This window comes from Sturnira hondurensis, unplaced genomic scaffold (assembly GCF_014824575.4).
Source record: "Sturnira hondurensis isolate 20B ecotype Veracruz unplaced genomic scaffold, ASM1482457v3 Scaffold0002638, whole genome shotgun sequence".
NCBI lineage: Eukaryota > Metazoa > Chordata > Mammalia > Chiroptera > Phyllostomidae > Sturnira > Sturnira hondurensis.
Genome location: NW_028075269.1, coordinates 10,111,931 through 10,131,087, shown reverse-complemented (window position 1 = coordinate 10,131,087; position 19,157 = coordinate 10,111,931). Strand labels below are relative to the sequence as shown.

Sequence of the window (19,157 nt, the reverse complement as noted above, 5' to 3'; positions counted from 1 at the left end):
TGAAACCCTGACTTTCAATGTGCTGGTATTTGGAAAAGGAGTCTTGGAGAAGTAATTAGGGTGAAATAAGGTCATGGGGTGGTTCATGTTGGGATTAGTGCCCTTATAAGAGACACCAGAGTTCGCTCTCAGTGCCATGAGGACACAGCACGAAAGGAGTCCACCCGCGAGCCAGGAAGGGCTCTCACCAGCAACTGACTGCTGCAATCTGGGGCTTCTGGTCTCCAGATCTGTGAGAGAATAACTTTCTGTAGCCACCTAGTCTATTACATTTTGTTGTAACAGCTAACATAGTGGTGTTCAACTACCAGTTATGGTGATGGCTTTTCACCTTTCTCATTTGAATGGCAGTGTTTACTCATGAGCAGTATGGACATACTTAAAAAAAACACAAGTTTTTCCTTCACAGTGCTTTGTGAATGGTACTTTAATGCAAAATCTTTTTGATAATGAATTGTTTGCAAACCCCTGTGATAATGTTAGTGCAGTTGCCTTAGCATTGGCTGTGAAAAAGCCCTAACTTCCTGACTTCTCCATAAGTCAAATAACATTATCTTGTAATAATAAACCCAATGGAGGACTGACATTTAAAAGACCTGATTGGCCTATTAGCAGTTTTTAAGTCATTGATAAAGACTGTATATAAACAAAGCTAATTTAAAAAGTTCATTTGGAAGCCAGGTTCCCTCTGTAGGCTGTTGCTAGTGTTTTGAATTCTCTTGTTTCACTGCTTAAAGACACCTGCTCTCTGCTAATTGTCCATTTGCTTCTATAGATTAAGTGGAAATTGTAAATATAAAAAGAGAAGAGACTCTGGTCTATTGAAAAGCACAGTGAGAACTAAGGAAGTGACGTGCAAAAATGGGTACTGTAAGAGATATTTTCTTTTAAAGACAGAAATGCATGGATGGATCACTGACAGTTTGGCATTTTGAACTGCTTAGGAGCCACCTTGCAAACACCACACTGATTCCAAATAAACTCTTATTTATATACCCATCCATCTATCAAATACAGTCCCATTAAGTGCCTATTATGTAAAACACATGCTATTGGAGATAGCAGACTTAACTGAATATAGATCTCAAGTATTCCATAATTAACTTGATATCAGACATTAATTACTAGTGTAATTAAACTTACACTAGTCACAAGAAGAACACTAAGCACTGTAAAATAGGTGCTTAATTATTTTGAGAGTCTTGCAAGTTCATAAAAGATAGTAAATAATGTGGTAAGTCCTTACCATTCGTACTATTCTGCTGTATCTTTTTTGGTGCTGACAAACTGAACCACTCCGCGTTTCACCTAACATTCCAGTCTGCCAAGAACATTACTAGTTGAAGAGTTGCCTAAATTTGAGGATGGGAAACACTTAGGTTGTTTCACACAACATGCCTGAGAATAGAACTAGTTTAGTGGCAGAAAAGCAGAAACCATTCTCCTGAATACAAACTAAATATTATGTCATCTTATGCATCCAGCTGTTTACAATAAAATCCTCCCGACCTGAGGCTCGGGTTAGTCATTACTGCTTCCATGAAACCTTCCCTGACTTCCCCCAAGTAAATGAAGCCTTCCTGCAAGTATTTTTTCTCACAATGAGTGCATCTACCAGAAACAGCCATTTACTTATACCAGGACCTTCTTCCCTAATTATTCTAGCTGGAGAGTCCCAAACCCTGGTCAGGAATATGAAATCCTGGGCCCTGGGCTATGTCTGCATGAGGACAAATGTCAAATATGATGGCCACTGCATTTCACTTTTTTCATAAAATACCAGCAACTTTTGTATTTCATGAACTCTTGGTATTGATATTTTCTCCTGATGTTGGCCATTACTATTACTCACTATAAGGTCATTAATGCTTTTATTGCAAAAACCTAGTGAATGCTCCCTGTAACCTTCCTTTCCTATATCCAGTTATTCATCAAATATTTAATGAGACCAGATACTGCACTAGATACTGGGACTGCAATAGTGAGCAAAACACACATGGGTCGTACCATCAGGAGCTGACAGGACAGAGAGAGAGAGCACCAATCAAGCAACCACCAGAGTGGTAAATGTTCCATCGGAGGGATCACGGGGCACCTGTTTGGTCCAGAGGGTTACAATCTAATCTGGTTAATAGAAGTGATGTTAAAGTGAAATCTGAGGAATTAGAGATGAAAGAATACTTCAGGCGAGGGAAGATGAAACACTGGAGGCAAGAAAAACCAAACACATTTAAGGAACCTAGAGAAGTTCATGGAGGAAGAAGGGAGGAGGGACGGTGCTGGGACGGACTGCGTCAACTATGATAGAGTTTGGGGCAGAGGCTAGGAAAAGCCACGGGAAGGTTGTGAAGGAGGGTAAGGGCAAGAGGAAGGTAATTTTGGCTGCAATTTTAGAAAAACCTTTCTGTCACATCCATTATTTTCTATTCTATGTCTTCAATGATGATCATTGTTGTCTTATTCTATCTAAATACTGTAAGGAGCTAAATTAAAAGAACCTTTATATTTGACTTGGGTATGAACAGTTAACTTTCCATGTATCACAGGTAAATTATAAGTAAAACTCGTTATTTTTGCAGAGTAACTTCTTGACTCCTGATTGACATCACAAAGTAGATAAAAGGTGTGACAACAGACTAATAGGTAACTGTATCTCCCTTTTATCTGAAACCAGTCAGCTCTAAATTATTCATTCTAACTCAAGAACAGATATGTACATCGCCTAAAATGATCACTAATCCAGAGAGTTCCTGTGTCACTTTAAAATGTGCTTTTTAATTTTTATTTAAACACAGGTATCTCTGAAACCTAGGAATTTACTTAAAGCCACAATGCAGAAAAGGGCCAGTCCACAATACACATTCTTGTGACCCCTCCCATACTGGGAACTGGAAGCTTGTGTTAGGCTGATGTCAAGACCTAGTAGGGAATGGCTTATAAATTAAAAAAAACACACAACAATTATGCATATCTTAATTTTTCTGCTAATAAAATATCTCCACATGGAAAACAAAGAGAAGCAGTATCCCCTTTCACATCTTCCTTGAGAAGAGTCATGTTAAATAACTGAATTTAGAGTCTCTGAGATACAAAGTATGTTTAAACATACTAATAAAAAGAACCACGTGACATTAACAAAACAGTGTAATATTAAGTTCTATCATTTAGATTTGCATAGGGATAATATAAATAATGACTATATTCTAAAATATTTTCTGGTAAATACTAAAAACGAACAGCAAGTTCAGCAACCAAATGGAGAAGAAAAGGGGAATGTTACCAAATTTTAAAACATTTTTTCATAGAGATCATTGATTACACTGAATCTTTAGTTTTGACCTTTGGAAAGTAAATCAAGGAATAAGTGCTTTTACAACAAAACTAACTAAAACACTGCAAATATGCTGACAGTATTTTTACTTGAAATAGGTGAAGAGGAACTCCTTTTTTATAGATAATAAAAATATCTTGACAGTAGCAATTACTTTTAGCTTTGTTTTATTTTCAAATAAAAAATTAGAAAGGTGAGTTAATGGATTTATACATACTTCTAGGTAGAAAAGGGCTAACAGTTTCTTTTTTTAAGATTTTATTTGTTTTCAGAGATTGGGGAAGGGAGTGATAAAGGGCAAGAAACATTGATGAGAGAGAGAAGTATTAATCAATGGAGACCTGGCCTGCAACCCGGCATGTCCCCTGACTGAGAATCAAACCAACCAAGCCATGTCAGCCAGGGCGTAAAAAGTTTTATTTTAACACAGACTCAAATATTTTGTTATTGTCAGCTGGGGGTAGTATATGTCATCAGTATTGACTGAATTTGAGAAAGTCATGGGTGAGTCCTATACCTGCAACGTTAAGACTCCCCCACCTGCTGTGTGTTGTATGAGAAATCTGTACCATGATGATGCTTTTGTATAATACCAGTTTTCAACTCTTAAAAAAACAGACCAAACCCCAAAACATTCTGATTTTGTTGTTTAAAAAATTGTTTTCATTTTAATGATCTGAGTTAGTAACAAACAAATATACAAAATTGTCTTTCACATTTTCATACATTGTATTATGGACCACTTAAAACTCTGGACTACAAATGCAGGTTTCTCTGTATCCTTGATTTCAACTGTCACTTATAAATAAAGGTGATTTGCGAAAACATGCATTTGTGAACACGGATGCCAAAAGTTGCACATGTAAGTAGGTTAATGCACAACCAATAGTGCACACTGTCCATTTGTGCAGTTTGTGTGTCAAGTGCAACTGACACGGAAGCAATTATCCTGGGATATTTCACTCTACCTCAAAAGCACTTGTAGAAACAGATGGAACTGCAGTTTAAAACAAAAATTGTATTCTACAAATACAATAAAATTCACAACTTGTACATTTGAAGAAACTTTTGGGACCCAAAGCTCATTCAATAACCCTGCTGCTTTACTGGTTTTCTGGGTCTATCTCCAAAGTCATAGTTGGAAAATAGCTGCTCTAATGAAAATAAATAGGTATAGTAAAAGGAAAGTGAGACTTCAAAAAATATGAGGAAAGCCTTGAAAATAGTAATAATGTATGAATCATCTATAATTTTCATCTTTAAATTTAGAAACTTGAAGATAACCTGAACACTTTCTAAACCATTTTAAGTTTAAGATTTTCCCACCTTTCTAATGTTTTCTAGGCCACTTCTCCCATCACTAACCTGAACTATAAACAAACACCAACATACAATTTTTTATATTAAATTATTTCCAGGTATCTGTAGTTAGAAAAACCTAATCTTTCTCAAAACTGTTTTCCTGGGTTGCAACAACATACACTGTACCCTCTTTAACTCAGTCTACAACCTAAAGTTATTTCTATGTAAATTCCAAACTCCTTGGCAAGGAATGTGAATGCTAACCAGTTAGATATTTATTCAACTTCATAAAGGGTGGACTTATGTATGGTTGTTTTAATAACTGTCCTATTTTCCCCTAAGGCCCGAATTTGATGTCCTTGCCTATGCAGTATGGATGAAATGAGAGAAGATGGTGCAAAACAATGTAGTCTTCTCCAGGCAGTGTTACAGACTTGGCCTCTGATACTATGAAAACACTCGTTTCATTAAGATTAATACAACTGCAAACAGTTTTAGGACAACTGCGGTTGAAAACAGGTGATTTTTCTGCAGGAAACATCTCTGTTTTCCATGGGCCTTATCACGAAGAAAATGTGGCTAGTGATTTCAAGCATATACTTCAAGTTACCTAAATGTAGATGGCTTCTAAAAATATATAAACCACCAGTGATTCAAGCAAGTAAGCTGGGGGAGTAATGTAAAGATGTACACTTACAACACTACATTGACATGTAGTTATCTACTCTGCACTTTGGAAGGGAAAGAAACCAATTCTGTCCAGAGTCAATACCAGAAAGAAATATGGCTGCTTCCTACTCTTCTATACTTAGCAAAATTAATTTGATGATTCTCTCACTGCTGATAGTTTATTTGAGTTAGCAAAATTAATCTAAGATTATTTTTGTTTTAAAAATAAGATGCTTAAACAGGTTAAAAAAAACCTTCAGAAATGAAACATTTAACCCTTGAGAGAAAGTTTGATTATTGAGTATCTTGTCTAATGGCAGGTACAAAGATTCTTGAAAGATTATTGCTTTTAAAAAGATAACCATCATAAATAAATATGTAAGCTTAACTCAAATATTCATTTTTCACTCAATGCTTTCAATGCTACAATGTTTTATTCTCAAATCAAGTCACATGTCACCTTCAGTTCTTTGCCAGTTTGCTGAGGTTTTTAATTGTAAAAAGTTGGCCTGTTATCTCAAAATTAAGACAGTAGCAACAGCCACATAAAGCAGGGCTTATTTGGGCATTGAGCAGTAACACTGCTTTCTTGATAGGACATAAGGCACTAACTGGTGATAAAACAAACAAAAGTATGATGATTAACCAACCACCTCTTTAGAATCCTAAAAAAGGAGATCATTTAGAAGGACACTAGTACATCTTTTTCTCAAACAAATAAGGCATCCTGTTGGCAAACACAAATAAAACACAAGGTCATGTTGAACGTAATACATTCACTGTCTCAGCTAACGTACTTGACACACTAGCTAGCACACTAAAGAAAGCTCCGATAGCCCGTATAAAGGTTGGAAAGGCACCGAAAGGAGGGCTCTACCACTTCCAGTTCGAAAGGTCGGTAAGCTGTGTTTAACACTGCATGTAGTCTAGTTATAAATTTTAGTCTTTAAGATGTATAATGTGATTAGATTTTTGTTTCAACAAATCAGTTAATCAAGTGCTAGTTTAATAAGAAATTTATTTTCATGAATCAGAAAATCACAGCAGTGTCTAACACAACCCCATTATAAAGCTAAACTCATTCTAGTACTGAATGCATATTCTGGATAACACTGAAGCAAATATGTAGAAACAAAAACGGTTACCTCAAGACAGAAGTCACAATAGAAGTTCAATATATAACTAAATAAGATTTACTGAAAATAATGAAAAGTGTAGTACAGATACATCAAACATAATTGTAATCACATTTTCCTTGTGAAAAATACAACTATTAGTGAAATAAAATGTACAATTGAAAAATTTTCCAAAGGAAAAACAGTATAAAGGAAAATACTTTTCTTTCAGATAGGGAAAATAGTATGTCATTGTTTCTTTCATCACAATATAATTTGACACAAAAAGCAGTTATAGAATTGCACCAATTCCATATCCAGTTTCCTGAACATGTTAAGAGTAAAAGGAGTTCATAAAGAAGAATGCAGTTTCTGGATTTTCTATTTTAAACTGATGCCCCTCTCCTACAGAATGGCACAGCACACCAGACCTGTTTACACAATGTACAATACTTTCCATTTTGTGGCCAGACATGAATACAAACATGATTTCTGCCACCCGTCTTTCATTCTGGTGTTTAGTCAGAGTCAGGAAAAAATAATCAAGCTACTTAAGTGTTATCTCTCTAGTAATAAAGAAAAACTATATTTAGTGCATGCTTCATCATTTGTCAAAAAACATTTGTGAAAATAAAACTCAGTTACCCAAAGGATTACAAAATAGAAAACATTCATTAGGGTAGAAACGCGGTGGGATGCAGGTCCGTTTCCGAAGGACCGACTTGCTTGGCAGCACCGCTGTCCTCCGGCAGAGGTCAAGCAAGCCAGTTCCAGGGTCAGAGCAGGTGTGCCTGCAGAAGGCCACTGCTGACGTCTGATTATCTGAGGCCCTAGACCCTCCACCATTTCTTTAGTGCTATAAAATAGATGGAATTTTTGTGGAAATGTTAGGAACATTTCTGCTGTACATGATTTAGAAGTTCTCCAAACTTTTCAAATAGGTCTTCTACCCATTTTACATTTTTCATACAAAGTTGAACAATTTCTTCCTGTCCTAAATCTTCATTTTTTTTCTGCACAGAGGAGATCTAAAATAAAGAGAATTGCCACATTAGCTTATAACCTACCACTTTATGAGCTGTCCATAAGGGCTTGCTATTGCTATATCCTGAGTGAAAAGAGGACATGTAGTACTGATCTTCAAAAAAAATCCATCCATGGAAAATAATTATTTCATATTAAAACTGGATGAAGTCTAGTCCTATTATTTTGGCCCTGTGGGGGCAGGGAAGAAGGCTAGGAAAAGTGGTTCAAAGTTTCTCAATTCCTTTCAATTGTGTTAAAAGCAGAATGACAAAATTCAGGGCCAATTCTTCATTTCAGAGCATATTTTGCATGACCACCTTTGCTCTTTTCTTTGCTAAATAAAGGTTAGATTTATGAACATCTTCCGATAACAGACCGTTCTCAAATACATCAGTTACAGCTTTGAGTGAACTTAACCCTTTTTAATTTAAAAACTGATAGTGCTGGTCAAAAAAGGTAGTACTGTCTACAACCATTTAAACACCACAAAGTGGTATTATTGTCTGTCATACATAATTTCTGAGCAACTTAAATTATGATATGCTCATAAAAACTACAACTAAATTTTAACTATCATTTCTTCATGCCAAGGCACAGAAACCCCAGTTCTCTATGAGTAAGTGGGTTAGGGCCAATTTAGTGGTGAGGAAGACAGGGGTATACCGGCAGTGACTAAACTGAATGAAAATAGGATCAACATACATTGAGAGAAGAAAGTACAATGACGTTCCATTTATTATGGCAATGTAAAGCAAACACTAACAACTTGAAAACATTATCACTTATAGCTCATGCAACAGGTGGCGAGTCTTAGATTAATCAGCAGAGTAAGTAACAGAGGTTCACAGCAATCTTCTAGTCGTTATTTACAGGAGAATACAGACACATGCATTTTTATTTATAGTTGGAAAATTATTTTATTGATTTTAGAGAGGGGGAAGAAGAGAGGGAGATGGGGAAGGAGAGAGAGAGGGAAGGAGGGGGGAGAGAGAGAGAACAATTTGTTATTCCACTTATTTATGCAGTTATTGGTTGATATTTGTCTGTGCCCTGACTGGGGATAGAATCACAACCTTGGTGTATCAGGATGACACTCTAACCAACCAAGCTACCCAGCCAGGGCAACACATAACACTTTTAAACAATTCTCTTTAACACATTAAAAAATACTATAGCTACAGCCCTGGCTGGTATGGTTCAGTGGACTGAGTGCTGGCCTGAGAACCAAAATGTTGCTGGTTCAATTCCTGGTCAGGGCACATGCCTGGGTTGCAGACCAATTGATGTATATCTCTCACACATCGATGTTTCTCTCTCTCTCTTTCTCCCTCCTTTCCCCTCTCTCTATAAATAAATGGATAAAATCTTTAAAAAAAAATACTATAGCTACAGTCTCCTTAAAGTTTGTTTTAAAAATTGAATGAAAAAATAATTACCTCATCTTTACATATCAGGTAAACGTGGTACTTATAATGATGGAGTGAATGATACAAAGAATATAACTGGATTTTCTCTGGATCAACAGCAAACTCCTATAAGAAAACAGTTTATAGCTCTATTTATTTCATGGAGCATCTTAGCTAAGAATACTTTTAAGAAAATACTAGATCGAAGTCTCAATGGCAATCTTAAAGTGACTTGTATGGCCAAATATTAGCCTGTATTAATAAGCTACTATTAATAAGAGGCTTAATTTAAAATAAGATTTTAAATTGCATTTTAAAATCTTCACTTTTTCCTGAATATAAATATATACTATTTAAAAATACTTAACCATTATAGAAAAGCTTAAACAGCACACATATATGATGACTTATAAAGTAAAAGAATCTTATAATTTCTTGGTTCAGAGTTAAATGAGGTTAACAGAATATTATGTATTTTTCCATGTTTTCCCCATGTATAACACATACTAACACTAATTTTGTAATGCAAAGGTATCGTACTATACATATTCTTGTGCAATTATATTTTTATAACTTTTTAAAAAATCTAACTAAAAGTTGGATATCTTTCTATTTATTATATATACCACACCCCAATATAAATTACATGAGGGCAGAGAATTTTGACCGTTTTTTACTGTCATATTCCTAGTATTCAGAACTGTATTTGGCATATAATAGGCACTTAAAAATGTTTCCAGAAAGAATGCGTGAATCTCTTCTTTTTCTGAAAAGGTATTAATTTAGACCATGCTTGAAAATGAATGAATTTCTATTTTAATAATTTTACAGATATGTAATTAACACTAAATGTTATAGAATGTATGCATGCTCATTTATGTGTGTGCATTTGTACCCAATGACATAAACTATATAAAAATATAAACACCAGCATGGGACAATCCCCTGCTTTGCTGATTTAAAAAACTGATGAGCCCTGGCTGGTGTAGCTCGGTGGATTGAGCGCGGGCCTGGGAACCAGACGATCACTGTTCGATTCCCATTCAGGGCACATGCCTGGGTTGCAGGCCAGTTCCCTGCAGGGGACTCACAAGAAGCAACCATACATTGATGTTTCTCTCCCTCTCTCCTTCCCTTCCCCTCTAAAGGTAAATAAATAAAATCTTTAAAAAAACAAACAAACTGATGAGCACTTACTGAGTATCTGCTTTTTAGACCAGAACTGCTCATTCCTACCTGAGAAGAATTCACATTTAACAACAACATTATAGTAAAATGTCTTTTACAATATTTTAAGTAGGAATTATATTAACAACCAGAAGTATAATTACATCAGTAAAGATATACTTACTTGTGCAGATTTAGTGGTTGTTTTAGAAGTCCTTAGAGTTTTCTTATTATAAGCTTTGCCATTCATTTTGATTTTAGAAATAGCAGATCCCCCACTTTTTGCTTTAGAGTCTCGAGTAATTATTGTTAGTTCAGGAAAACTTTCCAAAGCATTCTTTAAAATAAAGCAAAAACAACTGATATCAGAAGAAAACTAATCTGTACTACTTCCAGCTATTCAAATTTTATTTAAAAAACCATAGAAATATAACTGAGAGGGGGGCAGGGGGCTGGGTATAGGTGGGAAAAGGGAAAAAAAGCAAGGACAACACTAAGTGTAAACAAAAAATAAAGGAAACAAAAACCAAAAACATAGAAATGTGTACATCCATGTACATATACACACAAATATCTGTGGGGGGCACTAATAGGGTGTGGTAAACATATACAATATACAAATACACACAAGTGGGGTATTAAACACGGCCAGATTCTGTGTAGTTCCTCCCATCAAGAGAGGAATGTAACTGGACTTACTGTGATCATTTTGTAATATATACAAATATCGAATCTCTGCTATGTTCCTGAAACTAATACTGTTTGTAGTTATACCTCAGTGACAAAATGTGGAATCTATTTCTTCATCCCTTGAATCTGGGTGAACCTTATAACACGCTTTAAGCAACAGCACCTGACATGGGGAACTCCTGAATGAGGCATACGTTTTTTGTAATAAAGCCTTTCTGGCTTCAAGGTAGGGGAAAGGGACATACAGATGCTTTTAACTTCTGACGGGGTTATGTTCTGACAAACCCTAAGATGAAAATACTGTTAAGTCAGAAACGCGTTTAAGACTACAATGCAGAGCACTGTTGTTTACCCTCGTGATCGTGTGTTTGATTGGGAGCCGGTGGCTCCCTGCGTATTGTAGCCCAAGATCAAAACGTAAAACTTGAAGTCTACTAACTTCATAACTTTTGCACCATCCTCAAGTTAAGAAATTAAGTTGAGCCACTGTAAATCTAAGTTTCTTCAAAACCCTATTAGATGAACCACTGTTAATGTTCTGAAACTTGGCCCAGCCCTGGATCAGGGTGAGAGAGAGGGAAACAGCATTGTAATGTTCCTCTGGGTTCACCGCGTCTCTTGCTTCTTTTGACTATAGGAAAAGTAGCTGTGAAATGAGAATGTAAAACCGTCTTTGGTGAGTTCTACGACCACAATGATATGATAGTTACCCCTGACAATCAGCCAAATGGCAGATTCAGTGCCAGTCCATTCTTCCAAAAGCCACTGACATATTTATGCCCTTACCTACCAGGCAAATCATACCGACATGAAAAGCTACAAACTATAACTGAATGATATGTGTAGCTAAACTTAAGTAGTTTGAATAGTATTAAAAATTGAGCTACTAGTATCATTTACTTAATATTTGATACTAGAAGGGGTCCCATGATATTTATTTCCCCCATTATGTTTATTATACAGAATGTAGTTTTCACTTGGTAAGCTCTTTTTCAAACCCCGCAGGAGGTCCCAAGCACTTGGTACTGTGACCCCAACAACAGTGCATTTTTAAACAGATAACCTAATGTTTTTAGATACGAGTGTAGGAGGGAAGTGAGTTTTATTTAATAGACACAATGAAATTTTTAAGATTTCCTACCAGAGTGGTTATTATTAATTTCTAGCTTCATTCTCTTAGATTATTTGTTCTTTCATTATATATTCTGGTGTTTTCCATGTAAAACATGCCTAGGCTTGACCTACTTTTTACAACAAATGGAATTTAAAGACAGAAAAAAAAAGGTTTCTACACTAGGTCAGTGGAGATGAAAGGAGAAAATTCAAATGATCCTTCTAAAAAGCGTAAGATGCTAACAATGACTGGAAGTACATAGGTTTCAGAAGAAAACAGATCATTAATTTCAAATGGCTTTTAGGATTCCTAAAATTAACAGTATCATCACAGGGAGTGGTACTTAAAACAATCCACTGTTTGCAATATTTCACATCAAATCATTCTAACTCAGTACTGTGTGTGGACTGTAGCTCCAAAATGCAAATTGCTATAAATGAAAATTATCAAAATTAACTGTAATTTAAAAAATATAAATTTTGTGTTTTTCTGTGAAAATAATAATATGAAAACTAATTTTTCACTTGTTCGTCATAAACTATTGCATAAGCTTTAAATATCTACTGAATCTGTTAAATTCCAAGTGCTGGCTTTATTTTAGTACAAGTTCTTGCAGAACTGGTTTGACATTATAAAAATAGCCCAAACTGGTCATTATGAAGATTTAATAAATCTCTAGAAAACACACATCTAATAACATTCTCTTGTCTCTAGAAAACATGGTATTTGAAGGTAGCAACTAAGTGGAAAATACTTCACTAGGAGTCAGCAGACGAATTCTTAGTAATGGCTTTCTTACCAGCCTCTGACATTTTTTTTTCTCTACAAGTGCACGTCAGTGAGGAATACAGGACTACCAGGAGAGTCTGGTGTCGATTCACTTTGAACTCAGTCTCAGAACCTTAATTTTCATCTAGCTAAAATGAAGTTAATTTTCACTTTTCTTTGGGGTTCAGATAAAATAGGGATGTGAAGAAGCTATACATATTACCCAAAGAGTTGAAACTTAAGTCCACACAATCTTATACATGGGTGTACACAGCAGCTTTATTGATAATTGCCAGGATTAGGAAGCAACCAAGCTATCCTTCAGTAGGTGAATAAACTGGTACATTCAGACAATGGAATATTATTCAGCGCTAAAAAGAAATGAACCATCAAGCTACTGAAAGACCCAGCAGTAACTTAAATGCATATTACTAAGTGAAAGAAGCCAGTTTTAAAAGGCTACATACTGTATGGTTTCAACTATGTGACATTCTGGAAAAGGTAAAACAGTGGAGACAGTAAAAAGATCACTAGTTGCCATACAATGGGGGGAAGAGATAAATAGAGCACAGAGGACTTTCAGGGCAGTGAAACTACTTGAAAAAAATACTGTAATAGTGGACATGTCTTATACATTTGTCCGGCCCATGAAACGTACAACACTGTAATGTAAACGGTGGACCTCGCGTTATAAAGAGGTGTCAGTGCAGGTTCACTGGTAGTGGGAGACGTACCATTCTGGTGGGAGATGGTAACTGGGGAGGCTGTTCATGTGTGGGGATGGGAGCATGTGGGAACTTAATTTTGCTGTGAATATAAAACTTCTCTAAAAAAAATTCTACTAATAAAAAGAAAAGCTATACAAATGTGTAAAAAAAATTTCCCCCACAGAAGATAGACTCAAATGCTCCTAAATGTTATATATTATACTCCAAATAAGAAAAGCTACATTCTTTTATAACTAAGTGGCTTCTGTGATAAGTTTTCTGAGTGTAGATTTAGCTTATTTTTATATTTCTGATAATACCAAAAACAATTTGTAGTGGCAAGATATATTAACAGATACAATTATATATATTTCCTACCATTACATGAGGATTCATTTTCTCTCAGATATTGATTGGGTAAATCAGGCAAGTAAAGGGAATTTTGGTAACTGTGCCAAGTGGCCAATTCTTATCATAGATGAAATGTGAAAAACTTGAAAAGGTTTAAAAGTAAAAAACCTAAAATACAGTGGTAATTTAAAGGATTTTTTAAAACATTTCAGAACTATTATAGAAGGAATACTACATGAACATGTCTGAAAAATGAATTTAAGCAGAGAAAAGCGAAGATTAAGAATGTGCTTAATAAAAAAGACAAGCTAAAAAGACTCATAATGAATAAAAATCAAATTTTTATTGGTTAAGAAATTTTATTAAATGGAAAAGAACTGTCATAAATTTTCCTTCCTATTTAAGACTGTGATTGCCACTGAGTTTGCTAATAAATCATCTAAAGAAAATACCTTGAATGGCTGATCCAAATGAAGATTTAGAAGAAGTCTCTTTCGGTTATCATTCAGCATGCTATCTATTTTTTTCATATGAGGCAAAAGTAGCTCATCTAAAACAAGATAAAAATTTATTGTAACAGGATAAGCTATCAACACAAAAACTTGTTAAAACCCAACTTTTCTCAAAACATTAATAATATTAAGACATTAAATTCACTGGGTTATATAAAGTACTCCTTTAAAAAAAAGGACAAGAAGTTTTCAGAAAAAAAAAGCTAACTTGAAATAGATTTCTCGCCTGGCGAGAAAGATGTAACATGACAGAATCCAAAGTCCTAGGTTTTACCCTTGTCTCTACCACCAAAATTGATGAATGGCAAGCTAATTCCTCCAGACCTTATTTACCATCTGTACAATATTACAACCATTATATATTTATCTAATGTTATGAAATTTTAAAGAATACGACAAATTTTCTTAAGTCACTAGTCTGTGGGAAAGTAGGGGAAGAAAAATGATAAAAATCCAGTTTCAAGAACACAAGAGTCAACATACTATTTTAGAAAAGGATAGAGTAAAATTAAAACACAGATTCCAACCCAAAACTTGTTGCTTCCATTTTTTACGCCTTTGAAACTTTAAGGTCTTTTAAGGACAGCACCTTGGAGTGTGAGTTAATTACTTTTGGTACCATATGAAATATTTCAGGTTACTAGACAATTTTTAAGTGACATGTTTGTTTGCTTTTTAAAAAGATTTTATTTATTTATATCTTTTAGAGAGGAAAGGAAGGAGAGAAGGAGAGAAACATAAATGTACGGTTGCCTCTCGTGAGTCCCCTGCTGGGAATTGGCCTGCAACCCAGGCATGTGCCCTGACTGGGAATCGAACCGCAATAGTATGGTTCGCAGGCCCGTGCCCAATCCACTGAGCTACACCAGCCAGGGCTAAGTGACATGTTTTATAACACTAATTAGCTTTAATGACCTTTCTGAAAATGTATAAGCCTCAGGCTCTAGTTATTAATTTCAGAGCTGAGTAAAACCACCCCTTATGTATTTGGGATACAAACCCAAGCACAGTAACCAGGGAAAGAACACTTCCTAGAACTGAAGACAGAGTCTTTAGTGAGGAGCACTTTTTATGGCAACGCCTGACAGTTGTCTTTCATCTTTCTAGTAGCGATTGATTCTATTCAAACACTGTAAGATTTCACAAAAACAAGTTTCAAACATTTGTGGATTATTTTAAAATATAACTATTAAAATCTTTCCCCTTTACATGAAATGGAGAAATACCAGAAAACAGTGAAAAAAATCATTTAAAACACAACTGTCCAAAATGACCACTGCTAAGAGGTGAACTTTATGATGCAAGTTTTTTTTCCCCATGATTCAAGGAGTATTGATGAGCAAACAATTAATGGCAAAAATAACCCAGGGAATTAACTATTGGGTTTTAATCATGGCTTATCTACCACTAACTTGTTCTATAACTTTAGAAAATACACTTAATCTCTCTGAACCTTAGTCTACAAAATAAATATTTTAGACTAGATAATCTCTAAATCTCTTCCAGCTCTACCTGACTCTAAGATCACTGAGGTACAGATTACTGTCTCTGACTATACGTCAGAAAAGAAACGGATCAGAAATTGTAAAACCTTGGATTTTAATCCTTTCTCTGCTGCTTGCCATGGGCCCTTAGGCAATTCACTTAACCTCCAAGATTCACAGCCTCACTGTCTACATCCACCAAAAAAGATGTCCAAATTGTTCTGGGATTGAAATGGAATATCATGTTAAAGTATATGGAAATAATAAAACTATATATATTATTAGACATTGCTGTGGAAATATATTGTTACTGTCCTTTGATCTTACACTGGTTTGATTCATTTTGATGTAAGGATAATGAAAATTGGCTCCTTGACCCTTTCACTCCTTCTTTCAGTTGTCCATGGTGAACACTAAAGTAGCCGAAGGCTAAATATTAGTAAGCAATATTAGCTATGTCAATTACCAGTTTATCTCATTTATCAATTTGTGGAAGGGGCGACATTCTAAACCTGACAAGCTCAGGGGAAGCCTGCATGGCAGCCTTTCAAACTCAGAAACCTAAAGTAACCACACAGGTTTGAAGGTAAATTTTTTAAAATATTTTATTGATTATGCTATTACAGTTGTCCCATTTCCCCCTCTTTATTCCCCTCTACCCTGCACACCCTTTCCCCCCACTTTAGTTCATGTCCATGGGTTATACATGTAAGTTCTTTTTTGGCTTTTCCTATACTATTAATCCTCCCCACACATCTATTTTTTACCTACTATTTAGGCCACTTATCCTCTGTACCTTTTTCTCCTCTCTCCCCCTCCCACTCCTCTGCTGATACCGCCATTTCTGTGATCCTGTTCCTGTTCTAGTTGATTGCTTAGTTTGTTTTTGTTTTAGGTGTGGTTAATAACTGTGAGTTTATTGCATTTTACTGTTCATGTTTTTCATCATCTTTTTTTAGATAAGTCCCTTTAATATTTTATATAATAAGGGCTTGGTGATGAACTCCTTGAACTTGACCTTATCTGGGAAGCACTTTATCTGCTTTTCCATTCTAAATGAAAGCTTTGCTAGATAGAGCAATCTTGGATGTAGGTCCTTGCCTTTGATGACTTGGAATACTTCTTTCCAGCCCCTTCTTGCCTGTAAGGTCTCTTTTGAGAAATCCGCTGACAGTCTGATGGGTACTTCTTTGTAGGTGACTGTCCCCTTATCCCTTGCTGCTTCTAGGATTCTCTCCTTCATTTTGGTCTTGGCTAATGTAATTATGATGTGCCTTGGTGTGTTCCTTCTTGGGTCCAACTTCTTTGGGACTCTCTGAGCTTCCTGGATTTCCTGGAAGTCTATTTCCTTTGCCAGACTGGGGAAGTTCTCCTTTATTATTTGTTCAAATAAGTTTTTCACTCGTAGCTGTTCCTCTTCCCCTTCTGGTACCCCTGTAATTTGGATGTTGGAACGTTTTAAAGATGTCCTGCAAGTTCCTAAGCCTCTCTTCACTTTTTTGAATTCTTGTTTCTTCGTTCTTTTCTGAGTGGATGTTTCCTTCCTCTGGTCCACATCATTGATTTGAGTCCCAGTTTCCTTCCCTTCACTGTTGGTTCCCTATACATTTCCCTTTATTTCATTTAGCATAGCCTTCACTTTTCCCTGTTTTGCGACCATATTCCACCAGTTCTGTGAGCATCCCGATTACCAGTATTTTGAACTGTGCATCTGATAGGTTGCCTGTCTCTTCATCACTTAGTTGTATTTTTTCTAGAGCTTTGCTTTTATTTGTTCTTTCATTTGGGCCTTTTTCTCTTTTTTCTTTTGGACCTCAGCACACATTCTGTAGTAAGGGGCGGAGCCTTAGGTGTTCACCAGGGAAGGACAACCATGTCACTGCATTTTAGTGCTGTATGTAGGGGAGGGGTCTGAGAGGGAACAATGGTGCTTGCTCTGCTCTCTGCAAATTTTCAGTTACTTCCCACACTACCCACAATCAAATTGGGCCCTTCTGGTGCTGATTCCTGGGTGAGTGGGCTTATATATGTTCTAGGACCCTGTAGGTCTCTCCAATGAACTCTCCTGTGAGGCTGGGAGTTTCTCCTGCTGCCTCAACACCTTCAGGTGTTTTCAACGGGAGGCTTAGAGGCTTTATTTTCCCCAAGCTGGAACCCCTGGGTTGCGAGGTCTGTCTCACTCCCTTGTTATTCTTCCCACTTTATCTGCACCTGAATGTGGGACCACCCAGTCCGAAATCTGCCTCACTGGGTCTTCCAGGCGCCACCTTACGAGTGCTCTCTGCCCTGCTGCCTGTCTCTGCCCCTCCTACTAGTCTAGATGAATGTTTCTTTTACACCTTGGTTGTTGGACTTCCACACAGTTAGGTTTTCTGGTAGTTCTTGTCCTTTGTTGTTTTTAAATTTGTTGTTTTCCTTCTTTTGGTTGTTCTAGGAGACAGTGTGTCTACCTACACCTCCACCCTGGCCTAAGTCCATATCCAGCAGTTTTTCATTTGAAATGAAAACTTTCCAATAAAAAGGAGTTCATAGCTGGTATCTATATTTTGTTAGGGAGAAAAAAAACTGAGCCATTATTTTTCCCTAACAAAGGTCAGTCTTTACCTTAATTGAGCCTGTCTGCTGTCTTTTTGCGCCTATGACCAGATACCTTTGGAATGTAAAATTTCTTTTCTGGATCCCTCAACCAGAACACAAATCCCCTCATTACTGTTATCATGTTCATTGTTGACTAGTATCTGTCCTGTACCCATCTGTGTGTCTCATTTTACTTTCTATCCAATCCCAGAGGTCCTGCCTCCCTAATCTATTGCCAAAGAATTTCATATAACCCACTTACCCCTCCTCTTTTGATTATAATGTATAAACTGAGATGCAAAACTGGCCTTCTCTGTATCATTATCTGAACTTGTTGAGGTTTTGCTTCCCAGCAATTGTCAGTTTGGTTCAAATGAAGTAACCAAGATTTCTCCACAGGATCGAATGTTTCTTAGATTGACATTCACTTGGTGTAGTTGGCAGGATTCCAAAGAAGCCCGACCAGGACCACCTTGCAGACGCACTCTTTTGCTGGATATCCACACAGGCTTATTGTGCCTCACCAGCTCCCCGTTTTGCAAAGGGTGAACCTGGGCGAGTTTCAGTTGGAGTTCCGTACTTCCCTGTTTTATGGTGTGAGGACCTGACTTTATTTGGCCTGTCTTTTTAAATCTGCGCCGTGGAGCTGAGATTAAGGGTTGACAGAACCCACTTTAAGGTGGGACTGGAGGGAAAAATGAGTGGCTGGTGTTAACTTGGCTTTTCAATTGGAATTGCTTTCTGACAGCCTGACGTGCAGACTCTCCAGATCCCAAAATAAAACTAAAATTAAGATGGGAAATTGTACTTCCGAGGCAAGACAATCCCAGACCCTGGCCCTCATTAATATTCCTTGTAGGATGCCTTCATGTGCAAGTGCATTACACAATGGAACCATTTAACTATTAAAAATGATAGAAACATAAAATAGCAAATAA

At 36.3% G+C, this 19,157-nt stretch overlaps 1 protein-coding gene across 3 annotated transcripts in view; it reads right to left on the bottom strand.

Moving 5' to 3' along the window:
* Nucleotides 1-4,739: 4,739 nt before the first annotated feature.
* The window catches only part of QSER1 (glutamine and serine rich 1), a 67,914-nt gene continuing 53,496 nt past the window's right edge, over nucleotides 4,740-19,157 (bottom strand). For all 3 annotated transcript variants that reach the window (XM_037040460.1, XM_037040462.1, XM_037040461.1), the window contains 4 exons: nucleotides 14,099-14,196; nucleotides 10,201-10,353; nucleotides 8,880-8,975; nucleotides 4,740-7,445 (listed from right to left, as the gene is read on the bottom strand). In XM_037040460.1, the coding sequence (XP_036896355.1) occupies nucleotides 7,305-7,445; nucleotides 8,880-8,975; nucleotides 10,201-10,353; nucleotides 14,099-14,196 (488 nt within the window). In that variant the 3' untranslated portion in view covers nucleotides 4,740-7,304. The remainder of the gene's footprint in view (nucleotides 7,446-8,879; nucleotides 8,976-10,200; nucleotides 10,354-14,098; nucleotides 14,197-19,157) is intronic.